At 40.2% G+C, this 23,546-nt stretch overlaps 1 protein-coding gene and 1 long non-coding RNA gene across 2 annotated transcripts; one reads left to right on the top strand and one right to left on the bottom strand.

Moving 5' to 3' along the window:
- Positions 1-2,827: 2,827 nt before the first annotated feature.
- On the top strand, positions 2,828-23,186 carry uhrf1bp1 (UHRF1 binding protein 1). Its single transcript, XM_046057373.1, has 21 exons — positions 2,828-3,134; positions 5,257-5,419; positions 6,700-6,738; positions 6,962-7,053; positions 7,215-7,404; positions 7,808-7,948; positions 8,055-8,225; positions 8,907-9,087; positions 10,373-10,459; positions 11,727-11,882; positions 12,290-12,435; positions 13,853-13,994; positions 14,123-14,316; positions 14,448-15,655; positions 15,761-15,951; positions 16,059-16,198; positions 16,387-16,537; positions 17,038-17,294; positions 18,516-18,624; positions 18,831-18,922; positions 20,384-23,186. The coding sequence occupies exons 1-21, from the start codon at positions 3,091-3,093 to the stop codon at positions 20,498-20,500; spliced, it is 4,011 nt and encodes a 1,336-aa protein (XP_045913329.1). The 5' UTR covers positions 2,828-3,090; the 3' UTR covers positions 20,501-23,186.
- LOC123975699 lies at positions 8,012-10,549 on the bottom strand. The gene is made up of 2 exons (XR_006826145.1): positions 10,457-10,549; positions 8,012-8,239 (listed from the first exon to the last, which is right to left on the bottom strand). It is a non-coding gene; the product is annotated as an uncharacterized LOC123975699 (long non-coding RNA).
- Positions 23,187-23,546: the final 360 nt, after the last annotated feature.

A 23,546-nucleotide genomic window follows, 5' to 3' on the forward strand; every position in this document is an offset into this window, starting at 1 on the left:
AGGTCTTTTCACGGAAGATATTTAATACAATAAATGATAACTAAATCACACTGTCATGGTTTGAATAGAACAAAGCCATTATCCAACGAAAGTTAAAATGAAGGGCAACTGGACTTGGTTGAAGCTACTGGAAGACGTTTCGTCCCTCATCCAAAGGACTTCTTCAGTTCTGACTGACTGGCAGGGAAACTCAGCTATTTAACCTCAGTGGGGTCGTTGGCCCGGGTCATCGATACCGCTGGTTCGTTAGTGTTCCTTGTTGCTGTGACGACAGTCGTTACAGTCGTTAAGACTACCTGTGGCCAAGACTGAACGACCATTGTTGGAAGTGATGAAAGGACAGCATTGTAAGTGGGGGATAAGTGGTGGCGTAGACCCCCTCCCCTGTTCAATGACGGCTTCTCAACCCTGGTGTAGATGGCTTCCTTGACACCTCTTTCAAACCATCCATCTTCTCTGTCTAAAATGTGCACCTGGTGGTCCTCAAACGAGTGTCCTCTGTCCTTCAGATGTAAGTAGACAGCTGAGTCTTGACCTGAGGAGTTGGCCCTTCTGTGTTGAGCCATGCATTTGTGTAGTGGTTGTTTAGTCTCCCCAATATAGAGGTCTGTGCATTCCTCACTGCATTGGACCGCATACACTAGATTGCTTTTCTTGTGTTTGGGTGTGCGGTCTTTGGGGTGTACCAGCATCTGTCTTAGTGTGTTCTTGGGTTTAAAAAACACAGGGATGTTATGTTTGTTAAAAATCCTCCTGAGTTTCTCTGATACTCCAGACACGTATGGAATCACTATGTTGTTGCGTTTGACCTTCTTTTCCTCCTCCCCTGTAGTTTTGTTCTTCTTGGATTTTGTGGCTGTCTTCACAAAAGTCCATTTAGGGTATCCACAGGCTGTAAGTGCCCCCTTCAGGTGGTTCTGTTCCTTCTCTCTGGCTTGGGCGCTTGTTGGTATGTTTTCCGCTCTGTGGTGCAGTGTTCTCATGACCCCTAGCTTGTGCTCCAGTGGGTGGTGTGAATCGAAGAGTAGGTATTGGTCTGTGTGTGTGGGTTTTCTGTAAACACCAATCTGCAGGCTCCTGTCCTCTTCAATGTGTACAGCGCAGTCCAGGAAGGCCAAGATGTTGTTGTGAACATCTTCTCGTGTGAACTTGATGTTACTGTCCACAGAGTTGATGTGTTCTGTGAAGGCTTGCACTTCCTGGCTTTTGATTTTGACCCAGGTGTCGTCCACATATCTGTACCAGTGGCTCGGTGCTATTCCTCTGAAGGAGTTGAGGGCTTTATTCTCCAATTCTTCCATGTAGATGTTGGCCACAATCGGGGATACCGGTGAGCCCATGGCACAGCCATGCTTCTGTCTGTAGAATCCACCGTTGTACAGGAAGTAGGTGGTGTTTAGACAGAGGTTAAATAGCTGAGTTTCCCTGCCAGTCAGTCAGAACTGAAGAAGTCCTTTGGATAAGGGACGAAACGTCTTCCAGTAGCTTCAACCAAGTCCAGTTGCCCTTCATTTTAACTTTCGTTGGATAACTATGACCTGGATGACTGAGAATCTTCATAGACAACAAAGCCATTGTTAATGTTATTAGTAATACCTGTACATTTCCTATGACATAACAAAATGTCTGCTGTAATAAACAAAAAAATGCTAAATAATGATAAGAATTTACTGTATAAAGAATAGAATTTAGTAGAGAACATGCAAGTCTCTTCCAATATCCAGCGAATATTTATAATTGTCCCTAGCAATAATTTTGATCAAAACAATTAAATATAACCACTGTTGTGATGTATTTGGTACACAAACAGTTAACAGCTCTTGTTTCATAAGAATTTCTTTCTAAACATGTGGTGTTTCAAACCAGTGATTCCTGTTTCATTCATGAAGGGACAAAAGTTAAATTAGATTTATTAAATGAATATGTAAAGTATGATACTCTGCACAAGCTACATTTTTTCTTAATAAGTAACCATATCAATATTTATTAATTAATCATTATTATTTCTTAAGCCCAATGTAATCAATATTAAGCCTACTTCTTAACCTTATTTCATACAAGGTAGGTTGAGTGGGAAATTATTTTTGTACCATTGTAGCCTAACTATTGTATGTCAGTTGTGACAGTTGTGTGGTTTCAAGTGGTGGCAACCAAAATGAACATGTCAACAAGCTATTTCCTGTCGTCTTAAGATAATTCCCTGCTCCTAGCGGGAAACAGCCTGCTCCAAATTCGCTCGTTTTCTCATGATTTCTCCAAAAAACTGTAGTGTTTTACTAAAATATCAAGGGCCTGGAATTTATAGATACATGTCTCTAACCATATCCAATTGTCCCAAGGAATAATTTTGATCAAAACAATCAAATATAACCACTGTTGCCCCTCAGTGAATAGCCTAGTCAGTGTATTTGGTGCATAATCACTTAACAGCTCTTGTTCTTTACTATGAGTCCAATGAATTTTAAAATTTGAATGATTATGTCCTAACCCCTCACATGCCTCAAAGTGCCTTCATTTGATTCAGACCCTCAGCGACTTTATTTCTAAAAATCTCCCTGTCGGAGATGTTTTCATTGTCGCCACCAACAGTGACATGAGAAATTGGCCCTTGGTGTAGAGAATATATTCATTTGCAGTACACCCAGACTACCTGATTGCCATACCTTAGCCGTAACCACTGCACAGCCATTGTGTCATTTTATTTCTACTTGAATTAAATATCTTGTGGCGATTGGTGGGATTCTCGCACTCTCGCCACCACCTGTTTCCCCATAAACATCCAGCAGATGTCGTTGGAGCTGCTGCGTTTTCTTGGCGGAGAAATTTAGCGTGTGTGTCTGTTTGTGTGCGTTTCTGTGTGTGTTTATTTGTGTGCGTGTCTGTGTGTGTGTGAGAGAGAGAGAAAGGGGGTCAGCAGCTGTCCGGTGTTTATAGCGAGGTAGCGGCTAGGCTGTGCTCTGCCAGCAGCGGCTAAAAAGATGCACACAGCTAACCCTAGGGCTGTGTACGATATCGAGGTACCTGCAAGCTAGTATATGTTTATTTTAGAGGGGAAACTGCTGGTACTGCACGACACAGGCGCTAGCAGAAATGGCCGGGATAATTAAAAAGCAAATTCTGAAACATTTGTCAAGGTAAGTGTCATCTTTGGCGTTGTGTTAGCCGGTTAGCCTAGTTGGATGATGGTTTTAACGTTACAGCGTAAAGTGAGTTCGCTAGTATTTGCCATACACATGAAGCTACTATTGATTTACACGTTACCATGTAGCTTAACGCTAACATGTTGGAAACAGTCACATGAGAATAATGTTAGAGACTTGACAGAGACCCTGAACGCAGCAAACCAGTTCAACCTGATCGAGACCGTATACGTTAACTACATTACTTTTTCAAGCGTATGCTTAATGCTGTTAAATGCTACAGACTGCCTTAATACTTGCTTTTAGAGGCCGATATATTAGATTCAATTGGCCTAATATCTCCTTTTACTATTTGAAAGAGCTCTGCCCATACCCCAATGCTTACTTTGTATTTTTTATGCCACTTCAGTGGTCTATGGCCTGAAATGTCGTAATTATTTTACTATGGAATATGAAAAGGCTAATTCTGAAGTATATAGCATATGTTTTCTATCACCGAGTTTTTATAGATTATATATATATATATCCCATCTCCCAACTTTCAGCATCCTCTCTAGAGCTGCCTGCAGTCTTGTCCTCTGTCCATGCTCTTACTTCATTTACATGTGATGCTGCTGCTCAGGATACATAGCTGCTGCTATTTTGTCTATCTTGTCTCTTTTTGTTCGGTGTTATTTTGTCATGTGTTATATTTTCTGCTGCTGTCAGTTTGGCACTGCTGACAGTTGTTAACTAATTCATTTGGGTGGGAGAGTGATGTTGATATGTGTTTAAGGGCCTCTCTTACCCTAGCTGGATGGGGTATAGGCAAACTTTGATCAAGAGACTGGACAATAGGTATGCACCAAATCAGAGAATTTCTATTTAACTGACTCGTATTTTCCTACTCTCAGTTGTCTCTGTTTTGTTTGCAACAGATGTGAAATCTTATGTTGTTGACCATGGTCTGTTATTAGATAGGAAATGAGCTTTAGGCTACAGTCCAAGCATCTCTTCAGTTATTTTGTATCTTGTTGTCAGAAATAATCACAAACCACTTTGAGTTTATTCTTATTAAATCTGTGCTTTTCTTTCAATATTTCCTTATAAGTATCTGACTCAGTATAGCGGTATTAACACAATAGCAGGATCGTTTTGAGACAGACAAGACTGTATCATCAATTATCATCAGTTTAACCCAGGGATCCCTGGAATACGTTCCTGTTAATAGATAGACTCTTTAGGTATAAGTTGATAGCCACTGTACGTTTTGCTGTAAACATACAAACTGAGCTGCAAAAGTACATACAGTGGACTTCTTTAACCTCTGACAAATTGCTGGATTCAAACTGACCACTTTAAGGGCGATTCTTTTTGTTTTAATCATTTAAGAACCACCTTGGGATTGTTTAATTGCAAAACCAAACAGCTGAGCTTTTGCCAACGTTTGTACAATGGCTCCTTTCTTGTCTTTGATAAGCTCTGGAATTTCTGTTCTCTTTAAACCATGCTAATCAGCCCATATTGCTAGTGTTATAAATAACAGATCTTAATTATATGAATACCACCAAATCACAATAATTTATATTCTTCTGTCAATCCAAAATGAAACTGTGTAAAAATGTACAACAATATACAGTCGAGTCATAGCTGAGTTGTATTTTTGGACATTTGAACTAGCCTAGCTCTAGTTCTCTTGCCTTATATTTAGCCTGCTGCTTTATCAACAGCGTCTCTTGGTTGATGTGGAATTAAAATACTTAACAAATGGATTTGCTGTGATTACTGCTACATTCACCCTGTGTGGGGTTGTAGCCTATTCCTGGCTGTTGGAGCTCGCTACATTAGCGCCCTCTGAAAGGTTAACCCAGATGGGCAGTACAGCTAAGTGAATCGAGTAAGGAGGCTGCTGTGGTTTCCCGGGGTGACTCATTCAGTTGCACTGCTTCAAAAACATCTTGGCCGAGCTGCATAATTTAATTTTGTGTATTTCTGTCTTCCAGATCATCAGTGACTTATACTGATGATGTCAGGTGTTACACTGATAAAAGCGATATGAACCTCTTCCAGATTTAGGCTTGTAAGTATTCACCCTAAAACATTTTATTTGAACTTTTTATGTGGTTCCTTTCCTTAGGTTCACCAAGAATCTGTCGCCGGACAAGATCAATCTGAGTACGTTGAAGGGGGAGGGGCAACTGTCCAACCTTGAGCTCGATGAAGAGGTTCTGCAGAACATGCTTGACCTACCTACCTGGCTGGCTGTCACTCGGGTGTACTGCAACAAAGCCGCCATCAGGGTATGTCACTGACTAGTTAAACCTGATTGTGTAGCTGGTCTGACAGGTGAGAATGTCTCCCCCTGTTTCTAAGAATGCTACTGAAAGTCAAAGGTGTTGATTTTCAACTAAACAAAGGTTTTCTGTTTATTAAATAGCTTGCTTTTGAGTGCATAGAGTCGAAAGAGGAAATGAGCAGTGACGGTACCAAAGAGATAAGCATTGCTGAGAATGTTATGATCCTTCAGATCAGCACTGGTTGTTCCTAATAGAGAGGCAAACCATGATTCAGAGGCACACAAAAGGCCAGAGGCTAGAGTGATCTTGAGATATGCTGGCTGGTGTGCACTGAGCTGTTAGGATGGCTAGTTTGTGTTGCCAAATAATCTCAATAATGCTACACATTTAAGGCTATTTGTTTAAAAATCTGAGTATTCTACTCATTATATAAATATTTTAACTCTTGAACCTCAATTTCTCCTTCAGTTACCTTAAAGTCAGTATTTAAGTTGGAAGCAAACATTGTAGAATAGTATAACATATAATATTATGTATGCTTGCAGCTGTACTGTATGATGCTTTTTACTGACTGAAACATAAAAACCCAAGACACTGTATTTTTTTTTTTTTCTACAGCTTACAGAAATATTCTAGATGCTGTTATTTGTAATTTTATACACATTTCCTTCAGTCTTGCTTATCTTGTAATACGTGTATAATTCTGTTTTAAACTGGAACTTATAGGGGTTTGCGGTGTTGTCAACAGTATCTCAAACTGTTTTATTAGGCTACGCAACCCCTTTTTGTTGTGAGGCACCCAAAGATAATAGCTGTTTATAATTTCTTTTATAACGTAAAATTATGTTTTAATCTCTTTTTCAAGCTCACCATAGTCCTGAAACTACACCATTGACAGTGGATTGTGATTGTGATATTTCTAAGTGGAGGCTGAAGAATCAAGGCCTTTTTCTCCTTAATTGAGTGGGCTGGCAAAACTATTGTTGTCTTTAAAGTTACATACTTTTAGGCTGGTATTTATGTAATTGTAATTTTTTTGTTAACACTTGTCACACAAATAGGTGTCATGTTTTAGTTCCTCATGTACATGGTAATAATAACAAAGTTATTGTTTAATCTGTTGAGCAGAAATTTCAGTAGGAAGTATTACAGCTTGGCACTTTATGTCACATAGGAGCTTGATGTTCACTGTGCCCTCGTGTCCAGTGAATGATAAACAGTGCAGAATGCTGTGGCAAGTTTTTGTGACTGACTCTGTGGACCTTGCTGTCCTGTCTCTTTAGATACAATGGACAAAGTTGAAAACAAGCCCCATCTGCCTGGTAAGAATATGTGTCCTTGTTCAGACATTTCTGTAACACTAAGCTTCTCCCTTCATGTGTTAATCCAAAAAGAACAAAACTTTAGCAGTGCCCTGCATAGTTTTCTTACACTGCTTCATAAATTGTGCACTCTGCCATGTTATCATGAGTAAATGTTAGATTGCTCTTTTTTTTATCCTTGCTCCATTGTATGCTGCATATTATTGTTCCCTCTTTTGTGTAGTTCTTGGATAAGGTAGAGGTAGAAATGAGGACATGTGAGGAGCCACGTGCACCTAATGGCCCCTCTCCTATAGCTATTACAGCAGGCCAGAGGTAAGACTGCTTGAATCTTGTGTTAAACCAGCATATCTGTCATAAACAGTATTATATATATATGTGTGTGTGTGTGTGTATATATGTGTGTGTATATATATGTCTTATGTTAAACACTTCACATAGCCTCATTCGCTCATGTTGACATTGTTTATTTACAGTGAGTACGGCTTTGCAGAGAAAGTGGTGGAGGGCATGTCTGTGAGGATCAACTCCATTACCATCAAGGTGCAGGCTCGTGCCTTCCACGCGTCCTTCGAGCTCTGGCAGCTGCAAGGCAACAGCCTCAACCCCAAATGGCAGCACAGTGACCTCCGCTATACCCGCGTGACCGACCCAAAGAGAGGAGAGGTAGAGTGCAGCACGCTTTTATCCTCCTCCTCACACAGCTCTAACACTACTCTGTCTGGAAGTTGTATGTAATGCCCAACTAAATACATTATTATACCACAGAAACGGTGTGTGCTTATTAGGCCTGCAGTAAATCATGTAATCAAGCCAAGTGTTTTGGTTTTTATGAGCTGCAGGGACTGTTGAGATTGAACAACCTTTCAAAATGAGGTCTTGTAATCCACTTAAAAGAAAATGTGTCTGTTGCCTTTTCATTCTCTGTATGTTTAAATAAAACATTGGCCTTGCCACACAGATACCATTATTCCATATAAAGTGTTGGGACATGGTTTGTTTTTGTCTCATAGTGTTTTTGTGTTTGATCATAGCTTGAGGGCTTGATTGTGTTTATTGTTTCAATCAGGTGTTGACATTCAAAGAAATTAACTGGCAGAGTCTACGAATCGAGGCGGACGCCATCGAAGGTGACGACCAGGACCTTGGTAGCACCCCGTTACGTCTCATCACCAACCAGGGACGCATTCGCATTGCGCTAAAACGCAGAGTAGGACTGTGTTTCTGCCATTCATTCACTGTCCTATCATGGAATCACAAACTTTACCTCATCTAAATTGCAAAGTCAAGTTTAATTCTTCATTGTTCTGTTCTAGATAAAGGACTGTAACGTGCTGGCATCCAAGCTGCTTTTCATTCTGGATGACCTGTTGTGGGTGCTGACGGACTCTCAGCTTAAAGCCATCATCCATTATGCCAAATCTCTCAGCGAGGCCATGGAGAAGTCTGCTCAGCAGAGGAAGAGCAGGACTGCTGAATCCCTACAGGTCCTGCCTCCTACCTGTTTTGGAGAGAATATATTATACATATTTCAAGATTTAGGGCATTGTCAACCTTAAAACATATGAGCTTAAATCATCTGAGGTCATGTCTCTCAAAAATTGTTGCTTCAGCATCAGTTTTAATTGGTTTGATATTTGGTGATGAAAATATAATAAGTCATTTTCAGAGAAGACATTTGAACCTGTCCTTATAGGAAATGCACAGGTGTTACTAATAACATGAATAATGGCTCCCGCAAGGTCCAGGTTCATTTTGGATAATGTTTGCTGGATTTATATGTCTGCGTCTATGTATGTGTCAATATAAATCACTCTCATAATGAATAATTCAAAGTTTTAAAAGCCAAAGCTATGATACTATGTGATACTGCATAAGCACTTTCAACTGGTTTTCTCACAGTGTCTCTACATGATATATGAAGTCGTTACTATAAATACAACATGCTATGGGTATTCACAGGTTAATAAACAGACTTGAGCTTGCAGTTGTACATTTGTTTAGTATCCTCTCATGGCAACACAAAGACTCAAACCTAGGCCTATGCATTATAGGTCAATTGGGTTTTGTTTTTTTCTCCCTATGATTTCAATAGTCAAAGATATTTATTTCTTAATTTTGCCAAGTCATCTTGGTAATTTGGATGTTGTGCCACTGCTGTGTTTTAGACTGCTCCTCCATCGCCTGGCCTCCACAGCCTTTGGACAGAGCCCCCACCGGCTCCTACTGGCACTCCCAACAACATGAGTCAATACTTCGATCTCTATGATGTCAAGGAGTCTTCTTATCACACCTTCATATCCCGCTTGGACTTGCATATATGCAACGACAGTTCTTCAATGGATGAAGGTGAGCAGAAAACTCACTGTGTGCTAAATATAATCAACATTTCATCTTTATTCTCTTGTAACTCTAGTATATTTATTAGTGCTGGGCACTTTAATTAATTAACGCCAACAATTTTTTTTTATCGCACGTTAACACAGTTTTTAAAAAATTATTATTTTGAAAGTCCGTTGCTCACTGGCTCTGAATACACATAGGCTTACAGTCAAACCATGGGTCACGGGAGAGGTGGGATGTTGATCAGCCTGCAAATAACCCTCCCAAACAAGCAGCGGAGAGAGGCTTCGGCAGGTTCTCTCAGGTGAACAGAAAGGGAGCCAGCGCTCCGCGAGGGAACGGCAGGCGCTCTATGTATAGTAACCATTGCAACGGATTCTGTGCGCTACACAGCCGTAGCCTTTTTAAGTTAAATTAAAATTATACATAGGCTAACTTTACCTGATAGGCCTGCATTTAGTTTTGCAGGGATGCTCTGCCATGTGAATTCCCTCCTGTTGATGTCCTGATAACGTTAACTATTTAGATTCTGGAAACAAACAGCGAGGATCAGTCTCTCTTCCAATGATTTGTGCTGCGTGTCGCGTACAAAAAGTTCAAGACAATTCAAACTTCGGCAGCAGGCGGGCGTGTGCGTGAGGCGAGCACGACCGCGACAATTTCATGGGAACGCACCCGCTTGTCGCTACACCTTGTGCTCGACCACTCCACCTCACTGTAACAGGGAAACTTTCTACTGAACATAGACTGTTTCTGCTGCTCCCAGAGAAAAGAAAATGTTTTTTGCTGATACCTGCTCAGAAGAAATCCCAAGAAAACTGGACTCTGATGGTAACTTGTTTTAACAAGCTAGATAAGAGGTAATTCCCTGGCAGTGGCAAATAGCTTTGGTTTTATATTTGATTTGATTACATTAATGTTTAAGTTGAGATTTACAAGAAATATTTTATTACTACTGTGTAAAGGGAATACTGCTGGTAAAAAGCACCTTATTTGTTTAAAGTGTTTACAAACCACATGTTATTGCACTTTTGTGTATACAGCAGTACATTTAAATCAAAAGTATGCAATACATTACTTTAGAATTCATTATTCAATTTTGTGCGTAACAATGCGATTAATCGTGATTAAAATTTGAATCGTTGGCCAGCACTAATATTTGTGCTGTTTTACTTAAGCATGAAGATTGTGTGGTCAAAAGAATCCCTAAAATACAATTGCTAAGCTTTTGACGGCTAATTAATCTAGTCAGTCTAGTAACAGCTAACAGATATTGTGTGATATTGCATAGATGAGCCCCCCCCACCGGGCTTGCAAGGTGCCATGCAGCTGACATTCAGGAAGCTGGGTTTTGACTACTATCCTGTCCACAGACCTGGTGAGTGCAATGGCTGGTCCTTTCTCTATCATTTTGCTGCAGTTTACCCAGAAGCTCTGTCGTGTGCTGTAACCACAGCATTCATTCAGGACTAGCTGTTAGTCTGCTTGAATAGTAATCCTGGGAGAGAGTGCCCAATGCCATTATTCTATGTGGAATTCCTGAAGTCTAGAATGTAGAACAGCCGAGTTGCCCCTGGAGCTGATTATGGTCAATTAAACAAAGTTAGAAAAAAAAAGCTTTTTATTTTGCTATTCTGTTTGATTAAGTCAAGGAAAGGCAAGTTTATTTGTATAGAACATTTCAACAACAAGGCTATTCAAAGTACTTTACATAAAACCTAAAAGCATTATAGAGAAATAAAAAAAAAAGACATTGAAAAATGGTGAAATAGAAAATGAAAACAGGATAAAATAATTTTTAATAGAGTTAAATAGAAAATACAAACAGGACAGTAAAAGTTACAGTGCAGTGATCAGACACTAATCTTCAGCCTATTTTATTTAATTAAAGGCAGTGGTAAAAAGAAAGGTCTTCAGTGATTGATTTTAAAAGAACGAGAGAGTTATAGCAGACCAGCAGTTTTCTGAGAGTAAACTAAACGCTGCCTCTCCATGTTTAGTTTTGACTCTGGGGACAGAAAGCAGACCTGTCCCAGATGACCTAAGAGGTCTAGATGGTTCATAACGAAGCAGAAGATCAGAAATGTATTTTGGCCCTAAACCATTCAGCGCTTTATAAACCAATAGCAGTATTTTGAAGTCAATTCTTTGACAGAGAGGAAGCCAGTGTAAAGACCTTTGGTCTTAGTGAACAAAAAAGAATAACTATTTGAAGTGAATAATAATAGCAGAAGGATTTGTATATATTAACACAGTACAACTTTACATACAGTGTGTGTATATAACCACACACAGTGTGTACACATATGCATGAATACCTGTTTTGAAAAGTGGCCAGGTTGGTTGACACATGCAAAGAATGTGACTCCACTTCTCAACAAACCCTACACACAGTGCAGAGGACAAATTTACAGGACAACACAGATAGAGACACACAGATATGTTTAAGTTTGCCTATATTTGTTTAGCTGTTACATACAGACAAGAGCTGGACAATAAACTATCTACAGTTTATACAGGCCATATGGTACTCTTGTATGTACAGTGTCTTAGGGTCTGCATCAGGTGTTCTTCAGAGGAAATTAGTTTTAAGCCCAGAGTGGTTGCTGAATCGTAACTGCCTTTTTGTTGCTGCTCTATTACAGCTGATGGATGTCGACACTGGGAGCGACACAGTGGAGCCATGGAGGCTCAGGTCCAGTGGGCGGGGAAACTGCTGCAGGAGTACCAGAGGAGAGCAGAGGCTTCCGGGTTCCCTGGGCCAAATACTGAGGTGCCCCAGCCAACCAAGACAGTTCAAGGTATGACTGCAGAATTAATGTAAAGGTTTGTCTTGTTATCGGAAATCTATGTCTTTTGTGACAGTTAAACACGGGATACAATTATACAGATACATACTGAGATGTCACCAAAACAACTGGGAAACGATCAAAAACTGTGAAATGAAATAAAACGTGAATACTTGTTTGCCTTCATCGCACAACAAAGTACTGCTCATTAGCAGCAATGAAATATTACCCCATCCCCATATAATTCAAGATACACCTCAGTAACTAACATTTTATGATAAGAAAGACACAAATCATAATCTGTAAAAAAATATTTTTGAACACCAGGGTCATGATCAAAATAGTAAGCTGACTTACTCTTCCCTAAGCAAGTCATTTCTGCTTGTCACAGTGTTTTCTCTCCCATGTTCATACTTTAGATGGACAATCAAGTCCCAAGTCAAGCCCCCCTGACACAGAGCAGGCATCCAACAGGAACTCTGTCAAAGCTGCTTTGGGGTCATCACTGAAGAGGCTGCGATCCAGCTGCGTGGTGATCAGGATGGATGATGTGGACATTCACCAGGCAAGCTTTAATCAGTCGACTGATTTGATTTACTAGCTTTAACAGAAGCCTTACTTCACTAAATGAACTGAGGGACTTCAGTTCAGGCAGGAACTCTGACAAAGATAGAAGTTGCCTTGCATTTTGGAAAATTTTAGCAGTGACAAAGCATCTTAGGTTTTGGACTTTTTTGAGGCACCAGGGGAGTTTATAATATTTAAATCTTGAACAGAACCACTTAACCTCCAGCAGCATAACTGTTTATCTACAGTGGATCATACAACAGGTACAATAATAACAACTCCTTTATCACTGTCTCTTAAAGAAATTACGCATAAAATGATATTCTCAGACGTTAAACACCAGTTCCCTACTGTAGATTGCATTGGTGACATATCCGTAACAATTGTTACCATGGCAATGAGAAGAATAGGTCTCGGGTAGTTCGTGCCTAAAGCATAGATAGGATCATTAGTTGATAAAAAGATGTGACAAGCTTTAAACATGTTTTATTACTTACTACAGGCATTATCAAGATGGAGCCTGAGTGAGGTGGCTCTTCTTAAACACACTTGGGCACCAATGATTATATTTAAGAAAAGAAATGTGTGTTTATTATTGGCTTTTCTCCAAAGCCGTAGGTCCACAGTTAGCTGGTTAGCTGACACGAATGTCCTGTGCTGCAGGGTGCCCATCACTTGCAGTTAACTCAAACAAGAAAAATGCATGTTAGATTAGCAGTCCTGCAGGCATCTGCCTGACAGACCTTACCGAGGGAACAAAAGTCTCTTTCAGACCAGCAATCTGGATTGTTTGTTACATTGATGTGATGGTATGTAAATGTTTGCCATCAAATTGCCCTTCAGGGGAACTGTAACAATAGAAGATATATACTTGTGCTGTACTAATAACCACAGCCTTGTAATAATTCCTGACGTTTTAAGTAAAAAAAATACCTCTGTAAGAACAGAATAATCCCAAATGTGTCACTTCACTTGGCTGCTCCAGTGCCTTTCATCTGAGGCTGAGAATCCCCCTGCCACTTCAAGTTACACTCTCAGGCCGCTTCTGCATTTTCACTTTTGACATTTCACACTTTCCATCATGAAAGAACTTAACATTTCCAGGGGTTTTTTTTCAGTTTAAAACTCTTGTAGTTCCCCATTTGATAGAACAAGAGACCCCAGGGGAAGTTCTGTACACGTCTGGGTCTCCACCTTCAGTTTATGACAGGAAGTCACTGATGTTCAGACTCAGGTGGTTAAGTCTTAAGTCACGGTCATGTGCTTCACACTTTTGCTGAGTTATTGACTTCATTTTCTTTGTTTGTTATTGTGTGTTGAAGCAATCAAATCAAATTGCGTGTTGAATGAAGCAATCAAATCCCGTATTTAGTTACATTTCCATTTTGTCCTAACCTCTGCACCTCAACATTCAGGTGTCTACAAGAGGCCGTCAAAACAAGAAGACCCAGTCTTTATTATCCTGCAACCGTAAAGCTCTGCGTTTGCCAGACAATGTACCAGCAGTTCATCTGCAGTTTACTGAATACTACTTTCCTGACAACTCCAGTTTATCAGGTATCATGCAGCTGTATTTAACCATATTTGTTTATATTTCAAGTTTATAATATTCAGATTGGTTGTATACTTACAAATTGCATGTGAACATCCTGTATCAGCATCTCTCGCCCTTTTCCTTCTTCCAGTGCCCACATCAAACCTGTATGCCCAGCTGAATAGCCTACAGCTCTGTGTAGATCCAGCCAGTGTGCTGTGGATCAATCTGTTTTCTAGGGGTCTACTGCACACTCTGGACCAGGTCAAAGCTTTCTACCATTTGCAAGACAGCAGCAAGGCCGAAGAGCATTTAGACATTCGCATGGATGCAGCTCAGCTCAAGGTGCATACACTATTTTTAGATTTAAAATATTTGTCTATCTTGTTTTTGACGGAGCCTGATGTAATTTTTTATTTTTTTAAAATTTTTTTACAAATGTCTGTGAATTGCTGTTTTTTTGTTCCTTTCTATAGCTGATAATCCCATTGGATTCTTCCATCTTGGACCATCCAGAGCGTCCACAGTCCCTCTGTGTTACTGTATCCCAGATGGTTCTCAGCAACACACACCACTGTCCTCATGGCTCCAGAGCTGACCTCAACAGCACCTATGACAAGTTTGCCAGCTGCCCTTTCTTCCAGCCCACACCTCCCTGCTCCTACCCCAGAGACCAGAGTGCCTTTCACGCCATCCCATCCAGCTTCCTCCAGCACTCTCAAGAGACTGGGCCCCATCCTCTGGACAGAAAGCAGCTCCGATCCCAGGATGTCTGGTCTCTCAGTCTTTCCCGAGTAACCCTAGGTTTTGATGGAGCTCGGCGATTCCCCAAAGGCAGAACCCAACCTTTTGTTGAGCCCTTTGCCATGTCTGTGTGGATGTGTCAGCCCTCTGCTTTTAAAAATGCTTCATCGTCTTCCTCTTCTAGTCCTGGCAGAGCGCACCAGCCTTTGTCTGTGCAGGAAGAGGCTTCACTAGCCTCTGTCCACTTCTTGGCCCACACCATCACTCCAGTGAAGATGTGGCTCAACCACTACCAGTATGTAGCCCTGCTGAGGATGAAGGATGCCATGGCTCGATTGGGGGCAGAGTTGGGCCGGGACCTACGAGATGTTAAGCATGCTCACGGCCAGAAGACAAAACCTATTACAGTTTGTCTTGCACTTCTGGTGGACTCTGCAGAACTGGGTCTCCTGTTGCCACCAGTCTGCTCAGAGACTGAGGAAGAGGTCCCCCACACCCCGGAGACAGACAGCCCCAGCATAACAGACTCTGACATCTCCCCCACTCATCACTCTGCAGATGTGGCCCCGGAGGACAGTGTGTTAGAAAACGGCATCTCTTCCGTCAATACAGCTCCGTTTGACCAGGATGAACAAGACGGGGTGGTGGAGGAGGCGTGTGAGGCTGTGGAGGAGGGGGATGGTTTGACAACACAGGAGGACACTTCTGTTCTCTCACCGCCACTCTCACCTGGACAATCTCCTGTCCTCTCCCGAGAGCCATCCACCTTTAGCCTGGAGGGAGAGCTGTCAAGCGCCATTAATGTCACCAAGGACGTAACCAAAGATGCCATTAGTGCCTCGCTGGATCTGACTAAAGGGGCATTTTCAATAACGAAAGACGCCTTCAGCATACTGAGTCGTGGCTCAGGGATGAGCAAATTTTTCAGTCCGCAGGCAAAGTAAGTACTAGTGCCCTCCTGCTGGGTTGTTGGCAGTGTAATAGTGTTTGTGTGTCTGGAACCCATACTGTGTGTGTGTGTGTGTGTGTGTGTGTGTGTGTGTAGGGAACAGGTCCAGGTCCAGCGTTTACAAGAGTCCTCCCCCTCACTGGCTGCCAGCCTGCGCCACCAATCCATGAAGCAGTCGCCTTCCCAGCATTCCTTTGATAGTGCAATCTTGGATGGCAGCCTGCCTGATGAAAACCTTTCTGTGGATAGTGACCTCAGCGACAATTTTGTTGTTCTCCTGGACTCAGGTGCTTAAAAAAACAAACTTAAAACTTAAAAACTTAAACAAGTTTCCATAGCAATTTCTCTGAATTACATGGGTGAAATCTGCTATAAGTTTGCATCATGTTTCCAGAGTCGGGTATGGAGTCCATGCGTCCCAACAACACTCCTGCGGGCAGTCGAGGCAGCCCAGCCCCAGGGACAGAGGGCGGCTCATCAGCTGACCTCAGCAGCTCTCTGTCCCAAAGTTATGAGGACATATCTCAGGACATGGTGTGTTACTGTGTTTTGAGCATAGACAAAAGAGTTTATGGATAGATTGAATTTGTCTGTGGACTTCCTGAACAAAGTAATATTTCAATGGAAATTTAAAATATTTTAAAATTAATTCAAACTTTATTTTAAAATCTAAATCTATGGTGGTTTAAATGTGACTTTATTGTGATGTGCTGATTTTACAGTCCTCATTGTTGTTGCTGATCCTGAATGGAACAGCCTGTACTGTGGAAGCAAAGGGAGAAGACCAAGTTGTGGCCGTAGAAGTGCAGAATCTGAGCCCTGTGCAGATTGGCAATATCAGGGTTTCAGACCTGCAGGCTGGCCTCATACAAGGTAATCTGGATTATTGTTGCCATTCTGTTCGTTTTCTCTCAACAAACTCTTGGAAAAGAATTTCAGACCGCTACTCTTAAGTGCTACGATGTTATTACATCACTCTTCTTACCAGTCATAAATATATTGAATTCAGACACTTATTCACTCAATAGCAAAAAACTGAAAACTGCATCTTGAAGTTTAGTTAAATTAAATTTGACCAAAAATCAGTTTGAGCAGTTTCAAACAAACATAACATGACAGGTTTTGAGGCTTTGCAGCATTGATCGTGCACAGAATAGTGTGTAAGTGTGTAATCAACAATGAGATGAGTACTTTTGCATCATCGATTATGTTATATAAATGCTTCTAAATCAGAGAGTACAGTTACTACATGTAAGCACATTGGTCTCAACTCAAAAAAGAACCACAAGTTACCGTATGGAAAGCATGCTAGAACTTGTTGCAGTGTAAAGTGTCCCTATGGCTTCTCCTTACCTTCTCCTTTGCTTCTGCAGCTCCAGACAGGCCAGTCCAGAAGCAGGATAGGCAGGGGTCTCCAGCAGTGTGCATGCGAGCAGAAATGGGTCCATCTGCTGCCCGACACTCTGCTTTGGCCGAGTCTTTGGGCTTCCTGGATGTGCGAGTGCAAGACTGTAAGGCAGAGCTGTTGGCCTCCACAGTGGCGAACATTGGTCCTTTTCTTGAAGATGAATTCAGTGCTGATGGTCAGCCAATGAAGTTACACATGAGTAACATCACCATCACTTTGAAGGTGGGTTGTTAATACTGTCTGGATTTGGGGTCAACTCAGATTGAATCTGCTGCATTTTACATTATTGTGTACAGACCTGTTACGATAACTACTTTTGTTGGACAATATATGTCCCAGAAATAATGGCGATAAAATATAACATTGTCATTTTAAGACCATTTTCCTCTGATATGATGATAATTCAAAGAACAATGAACTTTTTATTCACTGGAATTGGAAAGTAAAAAAAAACTAAAATAAAACCATACAACCAAGACAAAAAATAAAATGGAATAGTGGGTTCTATTAAACATTTGGCGCATATAAGGTAGTTTACACAAAGTTACACACCGGTTTGTTCATGTTAATGGGCTTTCCTGTCTCATTTTTCTTAAATCCAAAATGTTTCCAGATTGGAGCTGTGGAGTGCAGCTTTGAAACTAAGTGCATTTGGGCGTATTCTTCTAAACTTTCTGGCTGAAATTATACAGTCATAGAGAAAAACACCTATTACCATCGAGTGACACGTTATTTTCACTTCACCTGGTTCACCCACAGTGAATACTCTGACACACAGAGCAGACCACGTGGACATAAGCAACGAAACCAGAAATGACAGCATAGAGTTTTTCAGTTGTTTTTGGCTGGGTGCTGTGCCCCAAGTCTCTTTTCTGACATGATGTTGAGACATTCTTATGTCACTTATAACAAACACACGCGTAAACACAACAAGCAATATCGATAATGAATATAATAATCCAAATAAAATAATCAAGGTCATGTTCATATATTGTAGGATAAGTTGCTAAAGTAATTATCGTGACAGACCATCCATCCATCCATTGTCAACCGCTTACCCTGCGTAGAGGGTCGCGGGGGGCTGGAGCCAATCCCAGCTGACATTGGGCGAAAGGGCGGGGTACACCCTGGACAGGTCGCCAGTCATGACAGACCTAATTGTATAATTATATATGAATTATTAAATGATTCTAGTATCAATTCTTCACATAGTTTGTATGTAAGCATCTTTTTCTCACAATCTGTCTTTTGAGGACAATCTACTCACTGAATGGTGAATGGTAAAGTATTTTAATAAACTGAATTAAATACCTCAATCATTGTTTTTAGTATAAATACCCAGGACTCCTTGTTGCACCGCAGTAAAACTGAGTGGATTATCCTGGTGAAATACAGTAAATTGAACAGACTGGTAACTCTCTGGATCCTTTTTCTTTCTTTTAGGATGATAGCCCTAAAATCTACCCTACAGCCCCTCAACCAGTCCCAGCCTCATTCATTATAGAACAGCTGCTCCTCGAGCGCAGTGAAAATGGCGTCATGAGGCTCAAAGGTGAGCAAGAAAATAACTTCTTTTTTTGACTTTAAGTCTGTGCACTATGATGAATGGAATGCTTGGTCAGTATTGTGGATACGCCCATATATCAGCAGGATCGTGAACTGTAAAACCACAAACACTCCAGTTTATAACATCTGCTGTAACAGCTTTACAGAAAGATTAACAGAAAGTGATGTTCACCATTTCCTTTTTGTTTGCAGCTGAAGGTACAGACCCTAAAGCCTCAGCAGGTGTTCCTGTGGCTGGCCTGGACAGCCCAAACAGTTCCTGTTTTGTTCAACAGCAGAGCAAGGTAGGGGACGAAGCAGTACTTTAGCTTAGTGTGCCAGTAGCCAGGATTGTAGAAATACTGAGGACATCACTCCTACATGTAGATTGTTTGGATTTCTTTAGCCTGGTTAGACCATGTTAGACTATTTAAACATTTCATAAATGGTAACTAAAGGCTTTTATATTAATTTGACATAAAATGGAATAAAGGAAAGTAGTAGTCTTAAAACAATGTTGATGGTCAAATACAGTATATATTTTATTTAGTACTGGGCAACGATTAAAAATTTTAATCGCAGAATATCATGCGATTAATCGCATTATTATGCGCAAAATTGAATAATGAATTCTAAAGTACTGTATTGCGCACTTTTAATTTAAATGTACTGCTATATACTGAAAAGTGCAATAACATGTGGTTTGAAAACACTTCAACAAATAAGGTGCTTTTTAACCAGCAGTAGGCAATTCCTTTTACACAGTAGCAATAAAATATTTCTTTTAAATCTCAATTTAAACATTAATGTAATCAAATTTAAAACCAAAGCTATTTGCCACTGCACACGCTAACCCGCTGCTGAAGTTGAATTGTCATTAAACTGTATGTCACGCGCAGCACAAATCATTGGAAGAGAGACTGATTCTCGCTGTTTGAGTTTCCAGAATCCATTACTGTTTACTAAATGGTTATCAGGACATCAACAGGAGGGATTTCGCATTGGCAGAACATCCCCGCAAAGCTAGATGTAGGCCTATCATGTAAAGTTATAGCCTATAATTTTAACTTAAGTTAAATAGGCTACAGCTGTGTAGCACACAGAAGCCATTGCCATGGTTACTATCCATAGACCGCCTGCTGTTTACTCATGGAGCCACTGTTTTACTTCTCCCACACGCTGCATCCAAGTAGTCTGCCGAAGCCTCACTCCGCTGCTTGTTTAGGTGGCTGATTTGCAGGCTGATCAACATCCCGCCCCTCATGTGACTCATGGTTTGACTGTAAGTGTAGACTATTCAGTGAGCAAGTGAGCAACGGACTTTCAAAATAATAGTAATAATAATAAAAACTGCGTTAACGTGAGATAAAATAATCGTCAGCGTTAATTAATTAAATAACGCATTAACTTGCCCAGCCCTATTTTTATTTTATTTTTATTTATTTATTTTATTTATTAATTAAATTTGGCATCTAAGACCATTTTTACACACCAAAAAACATGGTTATAATCAAACCATATAACTCACAGGATATAATAAGTAGCAATAAAATATTTCTTGTTCTTTCTTGTCCATCTTAAATACAGCTGTACTGCTGGTGTCTTGTCACTGGTCAGAAAGACAACGCAGAGATGTGACTTCAGTATACAAGATTGTGTAGCGGTGTTGTAATTACACTTGTTGCTGTCCGTCAGAATCTGGAATCTGCCCACTGCAAAGCGTGCATTAGCTGGAATTGACCAATCCAATAATCCTGCCTTTACAGAGACACGCCCTGGAGTCCAAGCTCTCTGGTGCCCAGGCTGCTCTCACCCAGGCCCTTAGTGACAGAGAACGCCTCCTTCTGGAAGTCAGGAAGTATGACCCCACGTTTACTCTCTGAACCTTCTGTATCACTGCTCCTGCTGAGGAACAGTGATGGGGATGTATCCGGCTGAATGTCAGGAACCGGCAAGACTCTTCCGGAGCATGTCTGGACATTGGACACGTTTGAAAAGAAGATGAATCCAAGTTGTGGCTTTGGATCACTTCCCACTTGCTTTATCACACTATTCTTGTGATTACAAAAGAGCCCCTATAACAACTACTACAAGGGTAACTTAGTGATCTAACTTACAGGTACATTATTGGTACTACTTTTTATCTGGCAGTCTAGATATTCCTCACTGCTGTACAAATCACAAATTATTCTGGTTCTTTCTCATCCAAATCAGTATGGACAGTAAAGTCATTGTGTGGTTTTAGTGTTTGTCACATAGCATGTAAGGGTAAGAATTATCAAGCTTTTATTCTCTCAAGTTAATTACTTGTGTTACAGAAATGTTAGATCAAGCACATGCCAAACCTCCTCTTCACATGCACTGACACTGCCAGACAAGCTGCAAGTCCATCAGCCGTCCTTCTATAAAACATGACTGTCACTGTCACGCATGCTTTGTGAACCGTGCTAATTTATAGACTGTCATAACTCTACATACATAGTAATGTGAATTACTTCTATTAGGTGTGTGTTACTTTTAATTTAAAAGTATTCTAAAGATGTTACTTGTTGAAGATGTGTGGTGAACTGTAGAGAAAACAAAGCACTTTTATTTTTTTAAAGAAAGCAGGACTACACTGCTTCATGGAGAGACGGATGCATCTCACTTTCCACCTTGGTTGCTTTATCACCAGCGTGGAGTGGTTACACACTCTTATCAAGTTCTCACCGTGCTCAAAAAGCGGGTTGAATCATTCCACCAGTGTTATTTTTCTTTGTGTTGTGAAATGTTGACCGCGCTTCTTTTGTACTGTGAAACAATACACTCTGGGGTTGAATGTTCACTCAAGACGACATGCCTTTAGAGTTCTCCCTTGGCTGTGGAGAGCAGGTTGCACAGTAGCTTCAGTATTATAACTGCGTTTTCACACTTAAGATGTTTGGTTTATAAACACATGGGACGATGAGATACCAGAGTTAAAATACTTGATTTACTTAAAACATGTTCTGTAGCTTTCCAGGAAACAAGTCAGAATGCTAGTGTTATTACCTCTGTGCACATTTATGATGTATACGGTAGTATTGTGGTCAGACATCATTACCCTGTTTTTGGATGTGGTTTTGTATATTTATTAACATTTGTCAAAGCATGTTTGTTTTTTTTTGTACTTAAGTGTACTGAAGCCATATCATTCAAAGGAAATTACATTTAAAAAAGTTGTGGTACTGATCATGCACGCACACAAAAACTGATATTTTTCAGTATCCTGAACTGCTGCAGATTTTCTCTGTCAGACCAGCTGCCAGTTTAAATGTCTGTCACTTTTTTCCATGCATAAATCTGCTATATGCATGGATTCAAACTGAAAAAGACTGTTTAACAGTATATCGTTCATTTTATGAATGCTTTCATGAAAACGGTTTCTGTCAGCTACATTTTATGTACAAATGTTACATTGTTAAATCAGGGGTTTAGCCTTTGGGTGGTGTGATTATCTATTTGAGTGGTTACAACGCTGTTACAACTACCTTTCACTTCTATTCATCATTGTCCCATTGGGTGCTTGGGAGACCCCTGGTGGCTGTGACTTGCTATAGCATTCCCATTCAACATTTATCATTCAAAACATCTTTTCTTTCTCTTTAAAAAAAAAAAAACAACGTTGGTTGCCTTGCAAGCAATGAATGACAGATTTGCATTCTTAAAGAGGATTGTATAATATTTAAGCAATAGAAAGCGCTTTGGTTTAACCAAAAAACATGACAAGGAACAGTAACACTACACATTGTTGATATGGAATACTTCCATTTTTAAGGTGATAAATGTCTAAGAAAAAGTATTTACCTGTCTACCAGGTTTTAACAATTTTTCCCTCAACTGCATGTGAACAACATCCTCACTCCATCAGTGTATTAAAGCAGATATACTACCATTTAACCTCAGTATCACTTATAGTTGTGATAATTCTTCTCAAGATTTAGATGTTTTTGTTTTTTGCTTTTGCATGGCCTTAGTAGACAAAAATAAAGTGGTGCAAAATGGAACTTCCATTGCTGGATGCAACATGTAGCTGTAAAGTTGATCTAGGTTCCCTCTCTCCAGTCAGGCCTCAGTGTTAAGTAGCATCCTCTAGTCTGCTCACAAACTGGTGCTCCGAATTCCACCTACTCACAAATATGCAGAAAGGAGGACACGAACTGACCTGGCAAAATGTTGGCCACTGGAAAGCAGATGCATGTACTGAAGTGATGTATAGTTAATGCCTTGTGAGTTACTTGCACTTGTGATAAATTCACTGGAAATTGCACTTGTTTTAATGTATATCACCTCAAGGAATCGCAGGAGTCTTTGTGAAATCTTCCTAAGTGATGCAGATGTTAGAGACCGTGTGGACAGTATTTTTGTCAGTTGTGTAGTTACATTGAATTTTGTATTGTCTATCACTTCATTGAGACCAGTATAAACTTGGTTCTGTGAACCAAAGCTAGTATGTGGAGACTATTTTAAAAGTGAAAGAATAAATGATTAATTGCTGAACACATTAAAGTTGTGCCTTTAAGTTTTAAATAAAATGCATGTTTCCATTAATAAATAATCCACTGCATCTGTTTTGTCAAAAAAATATCCAGAAACTTGTATGTTCAAGTCTCACTCCAGTTGTTTTAATAGTGTGATCCATAGTTTGACTTATACTTTGACAATAAAGTCTACATATTTCCAAATAAAACTTGAAACATCTTTTTATTTTAGTTTTGAGTCAAACTAAATCAATTCAAAGATGACCTGAATGATGAGTCACATTTTTCCCAAAACACTTTTCCTAATAATCTAGGAATAATCCACCGTATCATTATACCCTGGTTATTCCCAAATCAACCTTATAAAAACAACAAACAAGATATGGAGTGACTGTTATGCACTCAACTACTCTACAATTACAATTTTATA

This window comes from Micropterus dolomieu, linkage group LG08, assembly GCF_021292245.1.
Source record: "Micropterus dolomieu isolate WLL.071019.BEF.003 ecotype Adirondacks linkage group LG08, ASM2129224v1, whole genome shotgun sequence".
NCBI lineage: Eukaryota > Metazoa > Chordata > Actinopteri > Centrarchiformes > Centrarchidae > Micropterus > Micropterus dolomieu.